Genomic DNA, 25,043 nt, shown 5'->3' with positions numbered 1-25,043 from the left:
ATTTATTTACTAAGATTTTATTTCAAATAGTAGGTAAATCATTTGTATTTGCACTCATCTTATAAAAATAAAAGCCCAAGCCCAATGTGATACGATCCCAAACCAAAAATTCCAAATCTAATTAATTAATCAATTAACCTTCGGAGCTTCCCTTGCAGTAGATTTTTTCTCATTTCCTACAGGCAAGGCCAAAACCTAAACCCTAACGACGTCTGAATCTCCTCCAGCATGGTGTGCATAAGGAAGGCGACCATGGACGACTTGTTGGCGATGCAAGCATGCAACTTGCTATGCTTGCCCGAAAATTACCAGATGAAATATTACTTTTACCACATCCTCTCTTGGCCGCATCTCCTCTATGTCGCTGAAGATTACAACGGCCGAATTGTCGGTTACGTTTTGGCCAAAATGGAAGAAGAATCGAACGAGTGTCATGGTCATATCACTTCTCTCGCTGTCCTTCGTACTCACCGTAAGCTTGGCCTCGCTACCAAGCTCATGAACGCCGCCCAAACCGCCATGGAACAGGTCTAAGGATTCAGCCTTTTCTTTCTTGAATTTCTACTTCTTTTTGTTTTTTGCACATGGAATTTCAGGGATTTGAGTGATTAGGTTGTATTTCCTTTTGAATTGTCGAATGAAAAGCATCAATTTTGAGAATAAGGGTTTTTTTGGTTCTTGGAATTTGGTGATTTTTTTTTGTCTGTTTTATGTAGATTCTTGAAGTATTGTGGAATCTAATTGAATGGGTGGAAACATTGATAGATATTACTTTTTTTATATGTTTTATCTGGTTATTAAAATGGCTGTAATTTATTGGAATCTAATGGAACTATATCAATTTTAAGAGGACATGTTATCATATTTGATTTTTATTTTAGATATAAGGCAAGCTTTAGTGATTAGATTTATATTAATATAGTCAAAAATTTGCGTTTTACATTTTGGGCACGTTTCTTATTGATTTTGTGGAACAGGTATTTGGAGCAGAGTATGTGTCGCTGCATGTGAGGAAGAGTAATCGTGCAGCTTTCAATCTGTATACAGAAACATTAGGCTACAAGATTCATGATGTGGAAGCAAAGTATTATGCAGATGGGGAGGATGCATATGATATGAGGAAGCAGCTGAAGGGAAAGCAGAGTCATCATCACGGTCACCACCACCATCACCACCACCATGGTGGCGGGTGTTGTTCAGGTGGTGCCAGGCCCATGGAAGCTCGACCAGAATTGAAATCAGAGGCAAAAGCTGGCACCAAGGCAGAATCAAAAACGGGTTGACGATGAATGGTCACTGACTAGTTGGAGAAGTGAGTGTTATACTTTTTAGTTATGTTAGAATATTGTTTGTTTGTATCGAGTATTATAGCTTGTTTGTTTAGCTGTGATAATAATGCACTAGAAGACTGGGAGTTGCATTGCTATTTCTATTTACTGCTTCTTTGATTTATACGGGGATGACCATCGCCTAGTAATGGTATTTGCACCTTCTTCTTTAGATGTTTTGTGCCAATTTTGAAATTCTACTGACGCTACCATTCACTATCAATTGTACAACTGCTATAAGTATACAGTATTTAGAGGGCGTTTGGCAGTCCGTTCAAAAAACACTTCCGGAAAAATTTGAATTTTTTTCTTTAAATTAATATATTTTTGATGTTTTTAAATTATTTTAATGTATTGATTTTAAAAATAATTTTTAAAAAATAAAAAAAAAATATTAAAAAAATATTTTTTTTGATAAAAAAATATTTTAAAAAACAACAACAATGACACTCTTACACTTCTCATCTCATTTGTTTGATATCCCAAAAATTGCAAACTGACTGATAGTTTGGTTTCTGTTTATCACAAATCATTTCTTCCAAGTTACTTGAGATGAGATTGTAGTTGGAAACTTGTGATGTTTTTGAGATTTTGTCAGGACCTCTGTCTCTCTCACTAGTATAATTGTGCAATCACCCACTGTGTACGACTATGATATGATGGTAACCTGAGCTTAATGGTAAAGTTGCTTCTCTTTCTGCAGATGCTGAGATGAATATGACTAGTGTTTTTCTGTGTACCATGCCTCTGGATTTGTTTCTCTTAAGGGTTTTTTTTTTTTTCCCTTCAAAGGTATCGTAGATGCCGATTTCCATAGAGGATTGATTGCTGCAGAAAGCTTGCATTTGGATATGGCTTCTGTTATTTGAGGAGCTGCAATGAGGTAGCTGTGCTAGGTGGAAACTACACCTCAACTCAAGGCCGCCAAATGCCAGAGAAAACAAAGTTAGATGGTTTTTTTCTTTTTTATTTTTCTAAGTTGAATGAAATTAAATGTCATTGTGTAGCAAGAAATGGATTCAACTAAAGACAAAGGCTGCTGTGGCTCGTGAGGGTATGGATGCTCTTCTAGAGTTTGAAACGCGTCTCAATGTGGTAGCGTGAGTGATAGGGTTGCTGTGACACTAAAGTAATGTGGTTATTAGTAGAAGTTAATGTGCAGCTTCTGCTGTTCAAAGGTGGTTACCGTACCAGTGTAGTTGAGCTAGGTTGAAACTTGAGATTAAACTCCAAATACAAGAACACGAACTGAAAGATGCCCTACTATTTCTGATAGCAAGAACTGGACTCGAAAGTTTGGTTGGTGTGATCCTCAGGCCTGTTTACTCGCGCATAATCTTAAGGCTTAGATGGCTTGGAACTTCTCTGCGCAGAGTTACCAACGAGGGCTTATCTGCAGAATTATACGAGTTGTTGCCTGCTTTAGCAGCGAAAGCGAGCAGGGGTGGTTGATTTTCAAAATTTACTCTCGAAAAATTCATGTTCAAGTTGATGGTGAAAACTCTGAAAGCTTGCTACCGTCTTTCATGGCGTGACAGAAACTTCCTCCTCTTCAAGGACACCGGGACAAGAAAAGGATGAGCATTATATGCATCGCACCTGTAGGTTGTTGATGAAACTGGGGAGAGTGCGAATTGGCAATTCAATTACAGTAGTCCTCAGAATTCCTTTTACTCCCACCTGCAGAGGGCAGAAACCGTGGACATCTCTCGTCACAAAGTGGCTAGTTATGCACGCTAAAATAAAGAATTCTCAAGCGGAATAATGAACTCAAAAAAAAAAAGTTTTAAGAGAAAAAAATTTAAGAATTAAAAGCAAAAAAAAAGGTGAGAAAAGGAGAAGAATGGGGGTTGAAAAAATTTAGAAGCCTGTAATTTTTATTCTATTCATCAAAAAAAATTATTTGATATTTTAAAAAATAGGATATGATACTAAAATTTTAACCGGAACAAGTAAATAAAATATCCAATAATAATTAAATCAAATCTAAACAAATAAACTCTTGTTAGTAAACTTCAATTAAAAATTTATATAAACTAAACTAAAACAGAGGCAAAAATTCAACATCTTAATACCTAACAAATAAAATATAATTAATAAATCACACCCAAATATTTGTATAAATTAAACTAAAATATAAAGTAAAGTTAATATCCTAATGAGACAGGCTTCCACTATCTGTGATTATACTATATAAAACACATATCGGATCCGGTGTCTCTATTCAATTCTCAAAGCTCATAAAATAATTGATTTTATGGTGATGTTGTACAGGAATAAGAGAGGGCAAGAACGGCTCGCTGAGTTGACCAGGCTCTCTTCTGGAAACTCTTCCAGGTTAAGTTAGTAGGATCAGGCAACAAATTGAAAATAAAATCTAATCCATAGCATTATTGTTTTCATAAATAATGTGATCAACTGACCGAATAAAGAGTCCCAGAGAGAAACTCTACCTAATCCACTCACAATACTAGTATATTTTAAAGAAAAAAACTGTCCAATTTCTTTTTATCTAATTATATGAAGAAAAGAGAAATGTTTTTGCCGGGCCGGTGGAAGCCACGGGATGGTGCTGGAGGCTTGTTGACAAAAATAGAAGGAAAAAGAAGAAGCATTATCAAGGCCACGCGAGTGAAAGGGAAGCCAGAATCCTAGTCTCTAATCTACTCTACAACTCTCTTGTCATTGTATGAACAGGAATGGTCAATAATTGAGAACAGTGGCCTGCCCCTCCTGTCTAGTGGCTGTCATATTCTGTACTGGGTTTCTTGATAATGTATTGCATCAGCCGTCGCTTATGAGCATCGTGTAAAGCCACAAAGACTATAGATATATTTCTATACGAAGTTTATAGAATACACGTTACGCTTGCTCATGGAAGAGAGAGAGAGAGAGAGAGAGAGAGAGGAGGAGTCGCGTCTACATAGAAGTCATCAATGGGGTTTCCTGGTTTTGAAAAGATAAGTGACAGGAGATTATCCATTTCAGATTTGCTAAAACAAGCAACGGCTTGTTAACAAAGAAATTCCTTGGCTGTCTCTTTCCCTCGCTCTTATCTTATAACTTGCAAACAGCGTGGCTTCAACACCGATTAATGTTTTTGGACTTCAAAGTTGATTGTCAAATCTTGAATTATTGTTGTAGAATATTTGACCTGTAAAACTAATAATCCATGTGTTGTCAAGTGTTGAATTAATTTTATCTGATTTGTTGGGTTTGATATTTTTTTTAACAAGGGAAATTGAGAGGCCATGTTTTTTTTCTAAAAGGGAAATTGAGAGGCCATGTTTTTTTTTCTAAAATTAAAAAAAATATATATATATATATATATAATATATATATATATATATATGCTGCTTTGAAACCAGGAAGAGGGCTCCGCAGACTCCTTGCAAACGGAGCTGGGCTCTATTTTGGTATTAACTAAGTTCGATTTAGATTTAAAAAATCAACCAAACTGAATTACATTAATTTTATGAAATATTAACCGAATCGGGTCAAAAACCGGTTCAAACCGGACCGGACCGAAAACCGGTTCAAACCGAACCGGTCCGGTTCGGTTAAATCCAATTTTTTTGGCAAAAAACCGGGAAACCTAATCCCATTATCCAAATTTTTCTTATGGTAAGGAGAAAACACAAGCACAAAAAACAGATAGATTTTACAGCACTTTTTGCATGAAAGACAAATAAATTCAGGACAAAAACTTTCTTTATAGAGCCAGATGAAGGATAATTATTTTTAATATATATCCAAAACAACTCCTCCATGATTTCCATTGTCATTAGTCCCATCAATATCAACCATTACCACCAATACTTACCACAAGAAAGACAACTAAGAATGAAAAGGGAGGAAAGATAAAAACAAACAAAAAAATACAAGAAGTGACAGATGCGCAAAGATTTTATCTTTGTGGTAGCTTTGTTCTTCTCTTATGAAGTATGCATAGCAAGTATAAGCTACTATAAAATTTAAAGTTAGAAAGGCTTATAAATATATAGAAGCAAGGGAAAGAAACAATTGTTAATTTTCACTGGACATTAATTTTCTTTGGATGTATATGTGAAGTTGAAAAATGTGACATTGAAAGCTCATTCAACAAACCCCCCACGGAAAGGAAGATTGGGAAACAAGAAAAGAAGATTAGAAATTAACTGAGAGGAAGATTGGGAAACTGGAAAAGGGAAGATTAAGGGGGGAGCGGTGGCTTTTTGTGAGAGACATGAAAGTTATGTTAATTGTTAGGGTTAGGTTACAATTTAACTATTTATATCTCAAATATTTATGAAACTTTTGGTTTTTAATGGGTTTGGTTCAGTTTGTTCCGGTTATTGGTTCAAAACCGAAACCGAATCGGACTTGTTAAAATTTATGGTTTTGACAAATTGGTTTAATCAGTTTTTCATTTCGGTTCGATTTTTTTTATTTTCTCAATTAATCGGCTATTTTAAACATCACTAGAACTATTAACCACAAGTTAGTAACCTAACTCATTCCAGAATAATTATATATTAAAAAAAAACTATTTTGCCTTGGAAAGATATTATAATTTCATACTCGAATGCATTGTTTACTAAAATAGTATAGTGATGTTTTTATTCTTCATAAAGAGTATTAAAATCTTTTATAAGATTTATTAATTATTATTAATTTAATTTTAAATAAATAAATTGTTTTTATTTCTTGATTGCATGATAAAACAACTAAAATAATATTAAAAGTAAAAATTAAAATTGTTATCATTACAAGTTTTTATATTTTTATAATATTTTTTTATTATTATAACATCAATCAAGAAAAAAATAAAACGATTGACATGTATACAATATTGGGAGGCACTCATGTACCTTGAGTTGAGTTGCATGTGCGAGGCCTCCCAACATTCAAAAAAAAATATTATTTTATTATATTATTGATAGCATTATCATGTCTTTTTCGTGTAGAATGGTATGTGTCGATGTTAGTAGTCTAGTTGGTTGCTTTTTTTTATTATTGGCTCTTTTATAAAGGTTTTATTTATCTTTTATTTTATCTTTTAATCATAATTTTATCAACTAATATATTTTTAATTTGGTTATTTTGCTTTTGATTTCTATTTTTTTCCTTGTTTGATTTGTAAAAATCTTATTGGTTTTCAATTTTATCATCCAGTCTAAATTGATGATATTTTATTTTTTAATTTGATCCTCGTTGTTTTAATTTTTTTTTTCTTGATCATCTTTTAAAAGTTATTATTCCTTTTAATTTCACCATTTAATAATTTTTATATTTATTTTTATGTCAATTTTAATCCTTATTGTTTTGATTCTGGAGTTTTTTGCTAAATTGATTTTTCTCTTCAATTCCAACATTCAATCAAATACAAAAAATTATTTTATATTTTAATTTTAATTTTAATTTTAATTTTATTCTTTTATTTGCTATTTTTTAATTATTTTGAATAAATATAATTTTTTTTAATTTCATCCTTCAATACTTGACTGAATATAAATTAAACTTTTTAGTTTTTCTTGACAAGATGTTTCGGGTTTAGTGACCTGCATTACATATTTGAAAAGTTAACATGTTTTTTTTCTTAAAATCATTATAATTCTCTTTATTTTTTATCATTTTATCACGATCTCATAATCTAAATCTTGAATTTAATAAAATATATTGAGTTGACTCGATCTCAATTACTAAAATTACAAGTTCATAATCCTAACTTGAGCCAGCTAGGATTAATTTTTTATGTTATTTTTTTATTCCATTTTATTCTTTGATCTTACCTGTGAATTAAGATACATATTTTATTTCATTTAATTAACTTTTTTCAAGTTATTATAATTATCTTTCTTTTTAAATTTAATTAATCTACTATTATTTTTTATTATATTTTTTATTTAAATAAAATAAAATAAATTTATTTAATCTAGTTGGATTTATAACCTGAATTATATATATATATATATATATATATATATATTTTAAAATAGTTTTTCAGTAGCTAAAAATTATTTTTTTGCATAAAAGCTACTCTACTATGCAGTCTATTATAATAAATTAAGAAGGTCTAAAGAGTGTCTATAATAATGTTAATAATGTTAGATGTTGATTTTTAAAGGATTTTTTATTTAAAAATATATTTAATTATTTATTTTATTTTTTAAAATTTATTTTTGATATTAATATAATAAAAAAATAAAAATTTCATGAAACGATAAACACACACTTATTCCTTTAACGATCTAGGTCAAAAACCTATCAAGTGGCTAGCTCTTTGTACCTCCTTTTTCTCCATTTGACAAGTTCTTTTAATATTTTAAGGAAGACAAACCAAACACGTTGCCTGTTCGAAGCAATATTTTAGCTAAGCCAACACAATATTTTAATCTTAACACGGTGGCGCGTGGAAGAGCGCTTTTAAAAGTCTTCGATTTTTAATAGATTTAAATTAATCTCTTCTATATTCTTAATTTGTTTTGATGCATCACTGTTAAAATTAAATTTTAAAAAATAAAACAAATATTATTTTAATATATTTTTAAATAAATACCAGTGTGAAAAACAATTCCTATCACTTTCAAAAAAAAGCTGTCAATCATTCCTCAAGGAGGTTTCTTACAAGTTTATATGAAAGATTAATAAATATTTAATACGACAACTAAATTAAGCAGTAATGGGTTGTTTTAGCATATAGAGAGAGAATTAATTAGTGATTAAATAATGGTGAAGCTTTTATCAATTATTACTTCCATGGAATACCCTAAAAGTATACGCAAAGGACAAGACCAAAAAGACAATTTTCATTGGTAGCCTTGTTGATTTGGAATCCCAGTGGGCTCTCCACAATTCAGGAACATCCCATAAAAGAGTAATGGAGCTTTCATATTCACCAGCACCAGCAGCTCAGCCATTCAAGTCGACAGATCACCTCAAGTTTAACTGGCTCGAACCAAGTCCTTGGACCCCCGACCCCTAAAAGTGAGCGAGGGAATGGTACATTTCTGAAAGCATGCGATCAGGCTGTGACCACAAAATTCATATACTTCTTGGGGAAGGCATCATGCCTCAGCTCACGAGTTACGCTGAAAATCTACGGGGCACTCGAGGCGTGGCCGCGGCAACACCGCGATCGGCCATCATACTTTGATGATCCTGGATGGTTTTATCGAACAATATGTTACTAGGGTTTTCTGCGTAGCAAACATAGTAACAGCTCACACAGGCATGCGGCACTGCCATGGCAATCCTGGTCTGACACATCAAATTAAACAATGAATTAAGTCAATCAACTTCTTGGTTGAAAAAAGATTCTTTGGTATTATATTATAGAATGTCCAAGTTGAACACATGATCTGAACACAAGGTCGAGTAAATAAAGTATAGAATTTGTCAAATAAGAGCTACCAACCATGAGGTATCCAATGAAAAAGGACAGGAGCGAGAGAGTAGCAGTGAAGGTTTGATGCACTCTGGCAGTCCAGGCAGCCACAACAATAACGCAAATGGATCCACTGCATACACCTGTGAGGAAGCAAATCGAGCTGGTTATGTCCGAGTCGACAATGGATTCCATTCCCTGTCTTACAAATAGTTGCCAGGTGTCTTGTGACGCCTGCACAAATCCTTTTCCATATGTAGCTATCTGCGACAAAGGTTTAGAGGATCAATCGATCTGAGATAGCCATACTAAGAATGGAGTTTTATAGATGATGTGAATCGGACCACAATAAACAGTGGAGATGATAAGTCAGGCAAAAGACAGGTAACTCGGCTATCAGAAAAAGGCAACAAAAAAGTTTTGTGAACTAAGCAATAACTTTTCAAAACTGATTTGCCTGCAATGCCAGATTATATACATGTGCTTCAACTCAAGCAGAGAGCCCATTTTAGGATTTCTTACAAGAAACCAAGCAAGCGGTAAGAAAATTTGTCGGGGTGAAGTTTTAAAGGAGATATTACCTGTACAAAGGCCCAGCCGTTGCCATATCTGAAGATAGACTGCATAACATTAAGACAGCAATGAGCACAAGAAAACATGAATTCATCCTCTCCCTCTAGCAAATTCAAACCCCGAGCGACAATTCTCAGGGCTTCAATAGTAGGCACAAAAAGAGACCCCAAACAAGCACTTCCAAGGTTCTGAGTAAAAGCTCTTTGGAAACAATTCTGAGGGATAGATTGCATTCCTCGAAGATAATATAGAGCGATCACCCTACTAACAGTCAAATTAACGATGTTCCTCATAACTTCTGCAGTCCAGGCCAAGCTTAAAACCAATACAATAATTACCAAAGGAGTAAAGTAGAAATTCATGGCTCCGATTACAGCTAAAATCCACAAAGACATCCACAAGAATCCAACTCCAAGCATCCAATAAGTGGGTTGGTTTAAATCACCAAATTTTGGAACCGGTTCAAGTGATTTAATCAAAATCTCAGTGCAAAATCCAATTCTTTGGGTAACCCAACAAGCATATAAGCCATTGCCAATTGCGAAAGCAATAAGACAAATTCCAACACCATCGGTAGAAGCCCTTTGGAAGCAAATTAAAAGAATTCCGGCCGATAATGACGAGAAAAATGAGCTCCACAATATGAAGGGAACCATGGTCCTGGGCCATTGTCTAACTGCCTTTTGCCATATAAACGCAAGAGTAATGCTTAATAGAGATGCTGTTTCAACTTGTGGGAGGTAAAACTTCACTATCCTCCTCTCTTTCCTTTTAACACTTTCTGAAGCTTCTATTAGTCCTTGAATTCCCTTGAATATAAGGAAAGATACTAGCCCAACAGCGGCAACCATGTGAACGACAAACAGAAACAGAGATATTTTGTTGGTGTATCTTCTTGAATTCAATGTTGTTTGTGATGGCTGGTCACAAAGCGGGAAACCCAAAAATATTTCAGATCAATAACTTCAACAATCAGCAAAAGTTCTATTTCTTGCTAGAGAGAGGGGGGGAACAGGGAGGGCGCATATAACTACTTTCTTGTTAAATTTATATAACTGACTTGAAAAACAATAAAGAATTTATGAAGCCCTTTCTATATCCTATAAACATACTAATAAAGTTCAAATTAATTGCTTTAAAAAAACAGTTTGACTAACACAGACCAAAACTTAGAAAAATATCTGGTAAAAAAATGTTAAAGATTTCTTCATAATCAACCGAGTTTAGTAATCACTGCTAAATTCAGAAAGCAAAAACCTTCAAAAAACTAAAAATCAAAACTTCAAAACAAAAAAGAAAAAAAAGAAAAAGGAGCTGAAGCTAAACATGAGTAGTAACTGTGAAGAGCAAGAAATTAACTTACTTGTGGGATTGGTGCAGAACGAGGCAGCGGAGTCTGAGAAGGAGAAGGAGAAATGTTCAAGATTTATTCATAATAACCCGAGTTTCGTAATCACCGATAAATTCAGAAAGCAAAAACCTTCATAAAACTAAAAATCAAAACTTTAAAACAAAAAAAGACAGAAAGAAAAAGGAGCTGAAGCTATCTTGTACACGAGTAGTAACTATGAAGAGCAAGAAATTAACTTACTTGGGGGATTGGTGCAGAACGAGGCAGGGCAGTCTGAGAAGGAGAAGGAGTGGGCATTCTGGAGGAACCACCGATGACAATCCTCAAAGGGGTTGTTGGGTTCAACCTTTGCATCATTGCCGCATGAGAACCTCCAAACTGGTTATTTAGATTATTATTTACATCGAAGTTACTGCTGTCTATTACCTTTTCTTGGACACCCAACACTTCTCCTTTCTCCACATCTCCCCCCTCTTCTTTCCTCTCATTCCCCTCCTCCTCCTTCCCCTCCTCCTCTCTCCTCTCACTCTCTCTCTCTACCACCTAAGAAGAATAAAAATCCTGAAACCGTGAGCAACTCAAACAAGACACCAACCAAGTAAAAATTTATAAAGAAAAATCAAAACGTGAGGTAATAGAAAGTAATTGCGGTATCCTGTCTTACAGGTTCTGCAGCGCCCATAATGGTGGTGGTGGTGACGTAAGCTTCCCGGTGGCGGCTGCTATGGTGTGGTGATGTATGTATGCATAAAATATGTTGATGGATATATTGTGCTGATCATGGCTGTCGTTTTTGGGTAGGTGATATATGGTGGCGATGCTGCTATGTCTTTTTCATTTTCCTTTTTTTTTCCCCCCTGTAATTTTGAGGACATACTTCTATTATATTGCCGCATAATCTCAGAATATTGATGACCAAGCACACGTAAATCAACTGACACGAGGCTGTTATAGTTCGATAAGAGAGCGTTGTCATCTTTATAGTTCTGCTCAGCTCGAATCTAGATTATTCCAAGCTACTTCAGTATAATTACCGGGTACCAGAGGGTCAAATAGTCTACGAATATTGCAGAAACAACACGTGCCTTTTATGTGGTGTAATACACGCACCAATGAGAGGGGAACTGCTTAATAGTTATTGGTGTGTCATGAATCCATAGGGCACGTGTACTGAGGTTTTTACTGCGTACATACATCGTAGGTTATGGATGCGGGGTTTGGAAATGTGATCAACGGCTTGGATTTCTTTGTGATGGCAGTGTTGATGATGAGAGCGAAGAACGGTGGATGTTGACTTCCGAGAAGGAGAAGGAGAGGCATAATCCAAGCAGATACTGTTATGTAGTGTGTACCTCGTCGTGTTGTGTAATAATAATACACTAATAAGTTAGCTTCTTCTTCTCTCTCTCTCTCTCTCTGCTTTTAAATTAATTGTGCTGTTCGGTACTATTATTTTTTTGGCTACATGAGCTTCGCTTGTAGCTAATAAATTAATGAAAAAAACTCAAGGATGGGTACAATACTTAGATATCTTTTGAATTTTATTTCGGATAAAATAGACGATGGAAACGTTAAAGATAAGGTAAAAAAACAAATACAGATAAGATTATATTTGATTGTGATGTATAAGATAAAATGATTGTTAATATATATTATGTTTGGTTATGATTGATAAGATATAATTAATAATATTTAAAAATATAAAAAGTTTATTTTACTCTTATATATTATTATCAAATTTTTATATTTTAAAAATAATTAGATATTAATTTTTACTTTAATTTATATTAAGTGTTGAAATTAAAAATATTATAATAACTCTAGTTACAAAACTAGGATTGGCTTAACGAGTTAACCTGTTTCAAGTCAAACCTGAGATTTAATTTGATTCGAGTTTAAAAATACAGATGAAGGATTTTCTCTTCTATAATTGAAACAACAATAACACCCAATTGAGTGAATTAAGTCACCCAATTGAGTGAATTAAGTGTGACATTAATATTAACAAATAATATAAATTAACTCAATTAAACAAATAAGCTAGGGAAAGGATTTGCTAGCTTGACTTTTAGCATGGTTCGGCAAGCCTATATTCACATTTCAAGTACCAAACTTGTATTGAATATTGTATTCTCTTATTAGTCTAAGTTCAAGAGTAAAATTACCATTTGATAAATCCATATTAATAAATTTATGCCACTTAAAGATATTTTTCTTTAAAGATCTTTCTCTCACATAAAAACATGCTTTCTTCAGGAAAAAAATTATTAATGAAAATACCTTACCAATGCCAATATTGTTTACCTAACTTTTAAAGATTTATAAGAGTAATTTTGTTTTTGCAATTAACTTTTTTATATATAGTGTATAATACAATTAAAAGTTCTAATATTGTTGCATCTCATAGAATAACACTTAAAAGATTTGAAGGTGTTTGAGTATAGTGAGTACAAGATTAAATTCTCTTATGCTGAAATATGAAGTTTTTAATTACATCAATTAAAGTATAATTAAATATTGATGATTATTATGTGTTTTTGCTCTTGAATTAGCTCGTATATCATATAGGTTCGGATCATCTTCTTAATTTTACAATCATGTAATATATATATATATATATATATATATATATATTTTGTTGTGTTTTTTTTTTCTAGCATAAATTAAATGTTTATAGCTATTACAATTTTAGTGGCGACTAAAACAATTAACTGATTCAAACTAGTGAAGTAAATTAGTCGATTGATTTTGGCAGAACTTTTAAGTGCTTGTCACAGGAAAACAATCGGCTGATTGGTTAATGCATAATTTCATATCTATTAGTTGGTTAATGCATAATTTCATATCTATTAGTTTCAACTTAGATGAATTTATAGAACTATCTATGTCTTTTTATTGATTATTATAAATATATTCATGATGAAGTGAGTGGATTAATTTTAATATTATGCTACTAAGATAAGATATAAGATTTACATAAAACACTAAAATAAATGTTTATTTCCCCAATCTTCAACATGATTTCTTCTTGATTTTCTTCCTAATTGTTTTTTCAAGAAATCCTTCATACTTGTTGATATGGTGTTTATATAGATATTTTAAAATTTAATTTCAACCAAGTATATTATTTGTCATTTTTTCTTCTTATTGTCATCATCAACACACACACACACACACATATATATTTGTGTGTGAGAGAGAGATTTAAAGATTAACAATATTGACTCAATCTAATCCAGTTAAAAACTTCGGTTAATAGGATAAAACATAAGTTAAAATCTTGTTGATTTTTTTATAAAAAAAATATGGTCAAAAGAAAGTTTTTTTTTTTTTAATATCAGGTCAGCTGAATTGACTCTCCCAATCAAGCCTTGAATTAATTTTCAAGTTGAGTTTTAAAATATAATAAATATTATTTATTGAAACTTGTTTTTTATACCTTTTATTTTAAAAATATAAAAATTTATTTTAAATTTATTTTTTTACATCCCTATTTCTTTAATCATCAGACTTGAATGAGCCAAAAAAAATTTCTTTTAACAAAAACTGTTTTTTTTAATTGTATAAAAAAAGTATCAAAAGGAAGGTTGTTGATGGTATCATTGTAATAAAAAAATTTAAAGTGTTTTTTATTAAACTACATGCATGCATGCATGCATACATATATATATATATATATATATATATATAAATTTTATGTTGGATATTAATATATATAAAAAAAATATAAAAAGATTTCCAAGAATTTGAAAGACATGGTCAAAATTATTTCGTGGCGCCATAGCATAGAGCCCAAATCCCCGACGTAGGTGCGTGACGGGTCAGGAAGACATGGGATGGGATCACGTTTTATTCCATTTAGACAACCTCGGCCACTATCTGGCCATTCAAAACGAGTCACGTGCCAGAAAGCTCATGCTGGTAAAGGGTAACCAATACCTGTCTGACACTTTTCGAAGCCAGTCAATTAATCAGACAAACTTGTGGGCGATCTGGGTGGTTAATGCCTGTGGGTCTGATTGAATAAGCATGAGAATCGAGATAGCATGGGGATGACGAGGATCCACCTCAATTCTGTCTCGTCTCTCTCAAAACAGTTGCGGTGGAAAATGGTGGGACAGCAACAATTGACAAGCCCAGCCGCCCCACGGGGTGTTCAACATTACAGTTAGAACACTTTGTTCAAAATTAATATATACTGGGAAAACACTCGATTACACAAGATGGTATTATTCTCCCTCGGCTCCCCTCGCCTTGAAGATTGACGACCGTTGATTCTTTGAATGGAAATTCGTTACCTCTCATTTGGAACGGAAAATAGCCATTTCAAGTTTCAACCAAAGGTTAAAGAGGATAAAAACTTGATTACTATTTCTATTATCAATACAGCAGACTAAATCAATACTTCATAGCCATAGCAGCAGTCTCCTATGTCCGCACCAGAGTACCAAAACTTGTATGGATAGGGGCTACAAGGGAATATGGTTTACATTCAACTAATCAACCATTTATATCCAAGTCGGGCAAAACTCCCATATCCAATCTAATATACTGTCAAAACTGATTGAGAGAGCTGACAACTTAAAGAAAAGGACAACGAAGAATTTGACCTCCTCCCAACTAAACATGAAAAAGGCACAAAGCAAAGCATAGATTTTGCAGCATCAAGTTTCTTTCTTTGCAGCTCTTGCTGGTTCTGGTGGTGGTTTGACAATGCTTAGTTGACCACCTTCCTTGTTTGCAGCAGTAGCTGCTTTGATCTCGTTACAGTTGTTGATGAACTTGCTTAGCTCCTGGCCCACATCAAAGATAACATAGATCAGCAATCACTGAACCAGACGAAGATTTAAAAGGTCACCATGCACACAATAGACCACACATACAATTACACAATACAACAACAGCAATAGTTGTGATGCCAGTCACCAGAAAATAATATAAAGGCTAACTTCAGCTTACTAAACGTGCTACAACTTTTGGGTGATCTTATACGATCCAAGCTCATGTGAGAATTAACTGAAGTTGAGTGAACTGCTATCTCACCTTAGAGACCAGAAGGGCAATATATAACTACAATCCTGATCTTTCAGAGTATAATTCTACCCCAAGATCCATGAAAAATCACCTGATTGAATAATTTGAATTCCTTTTGTTGTATAAAGAAAGATTTACTCATAAAAACAGTCAATGTACCAGTATAGACAATCAAAATCCAGGCATCACCCTTTCCCCAACTGATAAAACAGAATGGAAGGACTCTCTAGATGAACAAAGATAATCTGAGCAAAGCACCGAGAAAGATCACAGAACAGGTTTTGAAAAAATAATTCCCAAAAAGCAAGCTACAGCAATAGGTATGGTAGTATTTTTACAACTTCGATTCTTCATGAAAGTCTTCAGCAATTCTTGCACATGCTCGTTAAAAAAAAAGAAGAAGAAGATAAAAGGAATAAAAGATGAAGAAGGAGCACGGGACTGGCTTGGATTCTATAAGAGCAGTTGCACAGTATAATCTCCACGTATGGGACAATAATCATCCCTCACATCTCCAAATTAATCAAATTCTGCAGCTGGAAAAAACTATATAAAAAAAAAGCAGAAGACAAAAACACAGAAAATTTCTCCAGAATTGCATAAAGTGACTAGCTGAACCAGCCACCAAAGCTAACAAAACTGGACCAGTTATAGCGTCAGCTCATACTCAGCTCCCACTATAATAAGAGAGCTGGTAATCAGTAATAGACGCCTAATTATCACCCAAAGAACAAAAGCTTATCCGGGTTTTAAACTCTCATATAAATCAAAGTGCATTTTAAAGAAGCTGTGAATACAAAACAAATCTGTAGTGCATGCTTCACTCTTACAAAGGTACACTAGTTTTCAAATCAATAAATATAGTAATCTATCAGTAAGGAAATACAAATTTTCCAATGCAAGTCAGAGCATCTGCTAATTGACTTTTAACAATATCATGAAGCAGTAACAGTTTACAAAATTGAGCAATCATACCCTATCAGCATCCATCTCTTTCGTGAAATTTGATGGCTTCACAAATCTCTTCCCTGCAATCAAAATTTAGAGATTCCTTTATTTAATTTTCTTGAAACTAATAAATAAAATACACAGTTTTAGAGATTGCAAGGAAGCAAACAATCTGACCTTTGCGGATGTGAGTGATTTTTCCATGGCGATTAGGTGGGACTGTTTTCTTCTTCTGTTGGCCTTTGAATAGATTGTTTTTTTGTGTCATCGCAGATGTTACGGTTTTTCACTTTCTGCTGCTGCTTCTTCTTCTATGGCTTTTTAGGGTTTTAGTGCACGGCCTCATTTCGGTGACTGCTTGATCGATAAAATAATTTGTTCCAAAACCGACATGTCATTGTTGCTAACGACGCGTAGTTTAATCGCTGATTTTTTTTTTTTTGGAGGGGGGTTTATTTAGCGAAAAATTCTATGCTTTCAAGCATGGAGGTGGGGTTTGAAATTACTGTTGATCTATTTTTTAAAAAAAATTAATTTATTTTCAGTTTTAAATTAAAAAATTTCATCGTGCTGATATTAAAAATATATTTTTTAAAAAATAAAAAATATTATTTTAATATATTTTTAAATAAAAATACTTTAAAATCAACATTTATAATACTCCCAAATATGCATTATAAATACTACAGTTATAATATAAAATATAAATAAATGCAGTAAAAATAGAAATAATAAAGAGAAGTTTTTTTTCTCCAATTTTTTGTCTTTTCTGTTTATTTCCTTCTATTTATAATATAAATATTAATAGTTAGAGCAGTATAAAATTTTCTTGTAGCGAAGGGTTCTTCTCTTTAATTGAGTTGGCTTGATTCGAACCAGTTTTGATGGATTTTATAATAAGGTTAGTCAAGCATCTACTAAGTAATATGACAATTTCTTACATTCCATCATATGTATATGTATTGAAAGATACTCAGCGTCTGTATTATACTAAGATTAGAACTTAAATTTAAAATAATCCCAGGAAAGGATATTTATAGTAAAAAGTAGATGATGAAAGAGGTCGTAGATTGAACAAGCTTCCTCTTTTACCACGTAAGCTAAGCCATGGAGGATGATTTCCTTCTTCTTTTCCCTCGTGTTCCAGATATAATCAATAATTGCAACGAAGGCTTTATCCTCTCTCTCTCTCTCTCTTCTCTTCTCTTCTATCTGCAGCTGAGGCTCACTCTGTGTGTCCCTCTTGCGGTGTTCGTCTGAGGCTCTAGCCCTCTCTTCTTACTCAGCTCTTCCTCCTCTCTTCTTAATGGTCCTCCTTTGTTATATTAAAATTGATTCAATTCTATATCGTAATCAACCAGTTCCACACGGCATGCGAGCGACCAACACTAGAAAAAATGAAGGGCTCGAGAATCTATTTCACATGCTTGGTAAAGCCATTTATGGGCCTGAGTAGGTTTTACCCAAGGCTATCAAATTGTCTAGCAAAACCAAATTTTACAGCAAGAAATTCATCAGACATGTCCATCGCATTAAAAATGGAGCATTTCATCTCGGCTAGGCTACAGGGGTATGGCATCATGCATTCTTATCATACCGATCAATCTCATGCAAGCTCATTACGACTAGTCAACAGGTCTGAAATAGGATTCAGCTAAGAAACCTTCATCCAACTTAACACAAAAACAAGAGATTTATCTTTATGCGAGGTGAAAAATGCCAAATTAAACCAGAACCACCTGAATATTCTACTCAAAATTCAAATGACAGGTCTACCTTCAAGTTAAATTTCTTATCTCATCAAAAGTTACACGTCCAACTTCAAACAAAATAAGGTGAAAATAGACGCCTGATCTGAAAAGAAAATTCAAATGACAAAACTCTAGGCAGCTCCCTTGCCCTTCTTCCTTTGTATTTTCTTCATGTAAAACTCCAGTTCTTTGCCCTCCAAGATATATCTGCAACCATAGGAAAGCAATGAAACTTACTAACATTCTTTGGCAATGCCTTAATCTAGACCACAACTAAGAACATGCATAAACAGGGGGAGAAGTAACATACCCATCAGCTCGCCCACACTGACCAGGACGTGATGAAATAGAAGCTAGCAAACGACCACTGCCAAATTGCTCTTCAATATGAGGGTCAAGCTTGCGAGTCTGTTGTCTCTTCTCCAGCTTCCTCTGGACATGATTGCTCTGCTTCACCTCCTCAGTGGCAGCAGCTTCACCTTCCTATAAATCAATATAGAAGTTTATGGACAATTTCAAAGTGAAATTACCAACAAAACATGCCAGTGAGATAAACCATGCTCGCACACTAAAAAGGCTAAAATAATCTGATGAGTTTTCCAATTGTGACAAAAGAAATTTACAAAGCAATTAAAATATCCATAAATGGGTGGCCTGCAAAAACATTTAAAGCACCATTACCTCTTCATATTGCTGAATGTAGCCTAATTATGACCCCACATTTACATATGGATATAGTACTAAAAAATCTAGCTATGTGACACATTCTCATGAAATTAAGCAAAAAAACTTGATAAATTGCAAAGCCAATAAAAATCTCACATGACCTAGCAAATAGAAACAGAAAACTCGGTTGTATTTTTCTGACAGAAAGAAGATTAAATAACTGAAAAAAAAACACATCAGCATGGAAAAACTAGCAATGGGTTAAATCTATTAAAAACTATATTCTAGTTTTCCCACTTGCATAGATAAATCAATGGAAAAAAAATCAGTTACCTAAGCCCACATCAGTAGTAATACAAGCATCACTTTCACACAATGAATAAAAAAAATTAAAACAAATGCTATATGTAAAGATCCTACCTCTCCTTCCTTCTTGGAAGCTGCTGTGGTTTTCTTCTTGCGACCAATGTCCACACCATAGTGCTGGAGATACCACTGCTTGAAAGGTGCAGCATCAACCTGAACGATGGCACTCTTCACCAAAGTCTGAGTACGAACCAACTCATTGTTGGATGCATTGTACACCACATCAAGAATCCTGGTCTTTCGGGTCACAGCCTCACTACCCCATGAGTAGTTTCCAGTATCAAGTCTTAAAGCACGCCACTTCACATTTCCGCCTCGAACCCTAATCCTCCTCACTGTCTTGTTGCTAGACAGCTTAGTGTTAGCAGGTTGCCTTCCGAGCTCGTACCTTAAAAGAGGGAAAACACACGAACATAATTAGGTACACAAGAAAACATAAAGTAATCAGTCACAGTCCAAATTCAGATATTAAATCGAAAACAGGAATGCTTTGGACATACCAAAAGGATACAATCGTAGGTGTTAAAGTTTAAAGGAAAACTCAATCAGAGCACAGAATAAAATCCATATTGATTGATCTCCAAAGAAACGACAGCTTTTTATTGAAGGAGAAGAAGAAAGTAGTTCCTTTATAAAGAGTAATAGCAAGAGAGGATCCAGCAATTCTCTCTTAAGTTGTCGACCTTCCTTAAATGATTTTGACCAGATTGAAGGAAATAAGTCCTTCATATATGAAATCAGACGTACAAGGGAGCAAATGAAACAAGGAATAATCACCAATAAGTGACTAGTTAAGCTAAATCAAGTACTAGAGCTTAAGAACAGTGGCTGGTCTGAACCCAGACAAAGTCATGAAACCAGGACCTCAAGGAAAAAATTTTCAAACTGTGTGTCTAGATTCAAGAAAAGCAAATATTTTTCACAGATCAGAAAGGAAAACACGTAGAGAAGTGCGGTTTTTCTGATAAAATAAATAAAAAATAATGTTAAAGAACGTCTTACTTTCTCTTCTTTCTCCAAGCTTTCTTCTTGCCTCCGGTGGCCCTCCTCTTGTGCATAGAATCACGAGAAATCCCTAATCAAAACATAAATTTTTTTGAATTATTAGCATCTCCAGAACTGACGACAGAGACAGAGAGATCAAGACAGTAGAAACATTTGACAAAGATTGCTTACCCATCTTTGCAGAGGCAAGATGCTAAGGTTTCTCTGCTGAAAGCTGCTTAGGGTTTGAGACAACTGGGAGGGGACTGATGCTTTGCGCCTGTATTTATAGTATAAAACCCTAGACCATTTAAATTACTACCTTGCCCTCCGAGTTCTCGAGCACAATAGTTTTAAGTTTGAGCGTTGAGTAAACGGCGACGTTCCGTGTTGTTTAGGTGTTAATTGCATTTTAATATAAAAATGATTTACTTTTAAGTTCCTTCTCATGTTTCAGTAAAAGAAAATCAATTAAATTAAAATATACCATGATGTTTTACACAAGTAAATTATTTTATTGTAAATTAAAAATTAAAGAAATAGATTCATAACAATCAGAACATATAACTTTGAAGTAATTTATTTTTAGTGATCACGAAAGAAAATTTCATTAAATTAAATTAAATTAAAATTCACATTATAATCAACAATCAAGTTTCTCTAAATGGTGGCGTGGCTTAATCGTTTATGAGCGGTACTGTTAGTGATTTTTTTATATTATATTATTGGATTTGTTTGTATAATAAATATATCTTCATAGGAGCTTTAGTTTGTTCTCAATGTCTTGTTTGTTTGTTTTTTTTTTAATCTTTCTCTTCTTAGTTTGCATGTTAAATATATATCTAAAATTTTAATTAATAGTTAATCAAAATTCATATATATATATTAAAATAAAAAATGATTCTTACTTGTTAAAATATTTTAAAATAATAATAATTTTTATTATTAATAAAAATAAATTATTTATCTTTAAAACTTTGTTATTCATTATATGTGCATTATATGTGCTTGTAGAATATTTACACTTACTAAGATTTCAATACCAACTCTATTAAGTTTTTGAAACAAATATTTAAGATTTCAATACCAACTCTATTAAGTTTTTAAAACAAATATTTATGTAATTCTGATATTTTTTAATAAGATAAATATAACCTTTAAAATCAAGAAAAAAATCAGAGCGAAACAAAAACACTAAAAATAAACTGAAAAATAACATGAAAAATCTGAAAAATATAATTATCAAACTCTTCCTTTAATTTTTTTTATAATGAATTTTGTAATTCAGTAGATTAAAAAAATAACAAAAATTAATTTTTATTAACATTGAATATTTTATTCAAAAAAAGAAGGAAAGTTCCACTGATGGGAGACGTTAGACAAGAGGCGTGAAAATAACAGACGCTGCTGACAGCCTTGCAACATCGGCCATCCAACTCCTCGGAAAAGTGTTCTCTGCTCCTTTCGAGCTCCGCTGCAGTCTGAACAGTAAACAAAATTGAGAAAGATTATCCATGAACAACACAGACCTCACTGTCTGCAGAACACCTAACAATACTTTACAAATGGAGCTTCAATGCCATTTTGGAACATGAACTGAGCTCACAACAGCTCGAAACATGAAATTATTAAGCAAAAGAGTCCAAGGCGTCATAAAATTAATGTCAATACTGAGATTGGCCACCATGTACCAGTGAAGCTAAAATATTAGCCTGGAAATGTCATTACAGAAAAAAAATTCATTACAGTATCAGCACAGTAATCTCTAGAATCTAGAATGACGATCCCACCAGATAAATTGTGTGCTATCAGTGTATATATCAGCTGCACACAAAATCAAGCCACCATCTTAGTTCTAACTGCAGAAATTCAATCACATCATAACATACCAGGCTGATTCAAAACACCAGCAGAAAGAAGATTTATACGAGACTCGTATGTTCATGCCGTTCACTTAATGTATCTCCTCATCAGATTCCCACAGCTTATCAAAAACGACAAAAAATTTTAAAACCATTCCCCATGAATCCAGTAGACATAATGTATATTGAAACAGAACAGGAAGATTGTGAGATAATCTAATACCTAGTTGAAAACATGGCGCATAAATAAAATGATCTTAGAATCATGACAAATCATCAGATGACCCGACATTTTTTTTTTTTTTTAAATATTAACCCCATTCTAGTAGTTTAACCCCATTCTAGTAGTTGACTTGCTAGCTGCACAGTCAACAACCAATCTAATTGGGCTGCATTTGTTTACTTATAATTTTTGCGTCAGCGGTGTAAAAAACACAATAAAATATTTGATAATACACCAAATTATATTTTTTTTATAATAAACTTTATTAAAAAATTAAGTTTAAAAAGCAATTTTTAAAAAGCAATTTTTATATATTTTTGTAATTAAAGTTCATAAAACTATGTTTATTTTTATATTTTAAAAGGATTTTTTAAAAACAATATTTTTTATTTTAAATTAATTTTTTTATGTTTTCAAATCATTTTGATGTATTAATATTAAAAATATTTTTTAAAAATAAAAAAATATTTTAATATATTTCCAAATAAAAAATATTTTACATAATAACCACAACTATAACTATATAACTATCGAACATTATATATATATATTTTTTAATACATGTAAATATAAATTATAATTTTTAATAAATATATATCTAAATCAAATTAACCATGCTAAACCAAATATTTTTTAAACTTATTTTTTTAAACAACATCCACACAATCTACATTAAAAACAAACACCTTGCAAGATCTCACTAGGCATTCAGAATTCAGTGAACCTCTCATGAGTAACTTCCATTCATTCTTGCCTGAAGATAAGGAGTATATGTAATTGTAGTAGTTCATGGTGAAATCTTGTGAGATCTAGCGTTGGTAAAGATCCCAACGCCACACTTTATGACTATGGCAACCTTAGTCAGCAAGCAGCCTTTCTTTAAACCCTCCAAATTGAAGCAACCACCTAAATACTGGTGACTTCTCAAGCAGCCTTTCTTCCTGCTAGCAATGGAACCTAGCACCTTCCATGCCTCAATTGCCGCTGCCAAATCCTTCGGAAAGCTCCCTAACGATCTCCCCGCCTAATAATGATCACCAACTGCAAATCGTCAAGCTCAAAACACCAAACCAAATCATAGCAATCTTTATATACATATATGTGTGTGTGTGTACCTCTGCCAATGCAAGAATAGCCTCGTTCCGGTTGCCGGAACCAGCAGCATCATTCCCATCTCCTCCACCACCAGTACTCCCTCCTCCACCAACTACGCCAGCACCTTCACCAGAGGAAGAAACGATGGGTGTTGGAAAATTCTTAAAACGAAAAGCAGTGGCGGTCCAAGTGAAAGAGGGAGTGATAGTTGTAGGGAGTTTAGAAGTTGGGATGGCGATACAGTGAGTTGTTGATATTGGTGGTGGTTGGTGACTGAAGAGAGAAGACGCGTGTGGAGAAGGTGGCAATGGCCATTTCGAGAGAGTTTTTTTGTTTTATTTTTCTATGAGAGTAGACTTCAGACACTGTTAATAGCTAAGTAGTAGTTATTTTTTTAAAATGATTTTTATTTAAAAATATATTAAAAATATTTTTTATTTTTTAAAATTTATTTTGAATATTAATATGTTAAAATAATCTGAAAATAATTTCATAAATCATACTAATAATAGTTAAATTTTAATCATGATAATTACTAAAGTTTAATTTGATAGGTTGTAGAGTATTTGAACCATCGTTTTTTTAGAATAAAAGATTTGAATAATCTTTCAATGTTTCGAATTTAGTAATTATAACTAGATTAAAAAAACAAAAGCATAATTTTATTTTTTTTCATTTTCAACATGCACTGCAATTATAACAAGCAACTTGTTGATTTTTGTGGTTGAATTAAATCTCTAGTTTAATTCTTGATTTATATTAGTATAGAACTAAAAGGTACAATTCTAGATTATAATATCAGTTTTAACTCTTTTTAAATAAATAAATTAAACCAATTTCAATTTCTAACTTTTCAAATGTAATTATAAATTTTAATCTTTTCTTGAAATTCTTTTTATTTTTATTTTTATTTACCACAACTTTTTTTTCTTCAAAATGGTTTCAAAAAACAAGTAATAAAATACTACACACACACCACATACTTGATATTTATTAAATGAAACCTATCTCACGATGAATCATAAAAAAATAACTAGAAATGCGGTCCGTGCTATATTTTTGGGTTAGTTTTTTTATATGAAAAATATACAAAAATAAAATAAAATCTAAAAATGTTATGTCTTTTCACAAATATATATGTAAAAGCATTGGATCTATCTGCTATGCCTGATTAAAAAATTATATTTTTAATATCAATAATAATATTAAACTTCTATGACACAAGTTTAATTGAGTTTGGTTACAACATCAAACTCGGAGCTTTGGATACGAGTTTAACTACAAGATCGTGTTATAAAAGCATGATAATTAAAAATAAAAATTTAATATTACATAATAAAATTAAAAAAAATAATTGAAAAGAAAAAATAATAATGCAAAACATTATTTTGATAAATAGTGCTTTATAACAAATGGTATACTAAAATCCCCTAATGAAATCATAATAATCTAATGAATAATAAGTAAAATAAATAATAAAAGTTTAATTATTAATT

At 32.6% G+C, this 25,043-nt stretch overlaps 4 protein-coding genes across 9 annotated transcripts; 1 reads left to right on the top strand and 3 right to left on the bottom strand.

The window, feature by feature from the left end:
• The first annotated feature begins 142 nt into the window (after positions 1-142).
• On the top strand, positions 143-2,505 carry LOC105126355 (Acyl-CoA N-acyltransferases (NAT) superfamily protein). 5 transcript variants are annotated; one of them, XR_842404.1, is made up of 4 exons: positions 143-528; positions 978-1,312; positions 2,121-2,166; positions 2,237-2,505. XR_842404.1 is itself a non-coding variant. In XM_011027198.1 (3 exons), exons 1-2 carry the CDS (start codon positions 229-231, stop codon positions 1,281-1,283), a joined length of 606 nt encoding a protein of 201 aa, XP_011025500.1. In that variant the 5' UTR covers positions 143-228; the 3' UTR covers positions 1,284-1,312; positions 2,121-2,505. The 5 variants fall into 5 exon arrangements, 2 of the variants coding, with proteins under 2 accessions (XP_011025500.1, XP_011025499.1); XR_842406.1 differs by adding an exon at positions 2,032-2,074 and having other exon boundaries at positions 2,124-2,505; XR_842405.1 differs by adding an exon at positions 1,927-2,007 and having other exon boundaries at positions 2,121-2,505.
• A 5,481-nt stretch (positions 2,506-7,986) lies between these two features.
• LOC105126354 (protein PNS1-like) lies at positions 7,987-11,604 on the bottom strand. Of its 2 annotated transcripts, XM_011027195.1 has the most exons (6): positions 11,283-11,600; positions 10,859-11,161; positions 10,631-10,663; positions 9,276-10,187; positions 8,725-8,958; positions 7,987-8,567 (listed from the first exon to the last, which is right to left on the bottom strand). In XM_011027195.1, the coding sequence occupies exons 1-6, from the start codon at positions 11,298-11,300 to the stop codon at positions 8,394-8,396; spliced, it is 1,674 nt and encodes a 557-aa protein (XP_011025497.1). In that variant the 5' UTR covers positions 11,301-11,600; the 3' UTR covers positions 7,987-8,393. The 2 variants fall into 2 exon arrangements, with proteins under 2 accessions (XP_011025497.1, XP_011025498.1); XM_011027196.1 differs by lacking the exon at positions 10,631-10,663 and having other exon boundaries at positions 11,283-11,604.
• Positions 11,605-14,962: 3,358 nt separating this feature from the next.
• Positions 14,963-16,953, bottom strand: LOC105126353 (2,3-bisphosphoglycerate-dependent phosphoglycerate mutase). Its single transcript, XM_011027194.1, has 4 exons — positions 16,778-16,953; positions 16,628-16,680; positions 15,229-15,411; positions 14,963-15,191 (listed from the first exon to the last, which is right to left on the bottom strand). The coding sequence occupies exons 1-3, from the start codon at positions 16,866-16,868 to the stop codon at positions 15,283-15,285; spliced, it is 273 nt and encodes a 90-aa protein (XP_011025496.1). The 5' UTR covers positions 16,869-16,953; the 3' UTR covers positions 14,963-15,191; positions 15,229-15,282.
• Positions 16,954-18,276: 1,323 nt separating this feature from the next.
• LOC105126352 (40S ribosomal protein S8-like) lies at positions 18,277-20,667 on the bottom strand. The gene is made up of 5 exons (XM_011027193.1): positions 20,560-20,667; positions 20,386-20,458; positions 19,438-19,771; positions 18,662-18,834; positions 18,277-18,558 (listed from the first exon to the last, which is right to left on the bottom strand). Exons 1-5 carry the CDS (start codon positions 20,561-20,563, stop codon positions 18,483-18,485), a joined length of 660 nt encoding a protein of 219 aa, XP_011025495.1. The 5' UTR covers positions 20,564-20,667; the 3' UTR covers positions 18,277-18,482.
• Between the last annotated feature and the right edge of the window lie 4,376 nt (positions 20,668-25,043).

Source organism: Populus euphratica, unplaced genomic scaffold, assembly GCF_000495115.2.
Source record: "Populus euphratica unplaced genomic scaffold, PopEup_1.0 scaffold78.1, whole genome shotgun sequence".
NCBI classification, from domain to species: domain Eukaryota; kingdom Viridiplantae; phylum Streptophyta; class Magnoliopsida; order Malpighiales; family Salicaceae; genus Populus; species Populus euphratica.
The sequence above is the reverse complement of the archived record's forward strand: the minus strand, read 5'-3'. Positions and strand labels throughout refer to the sequence as shown.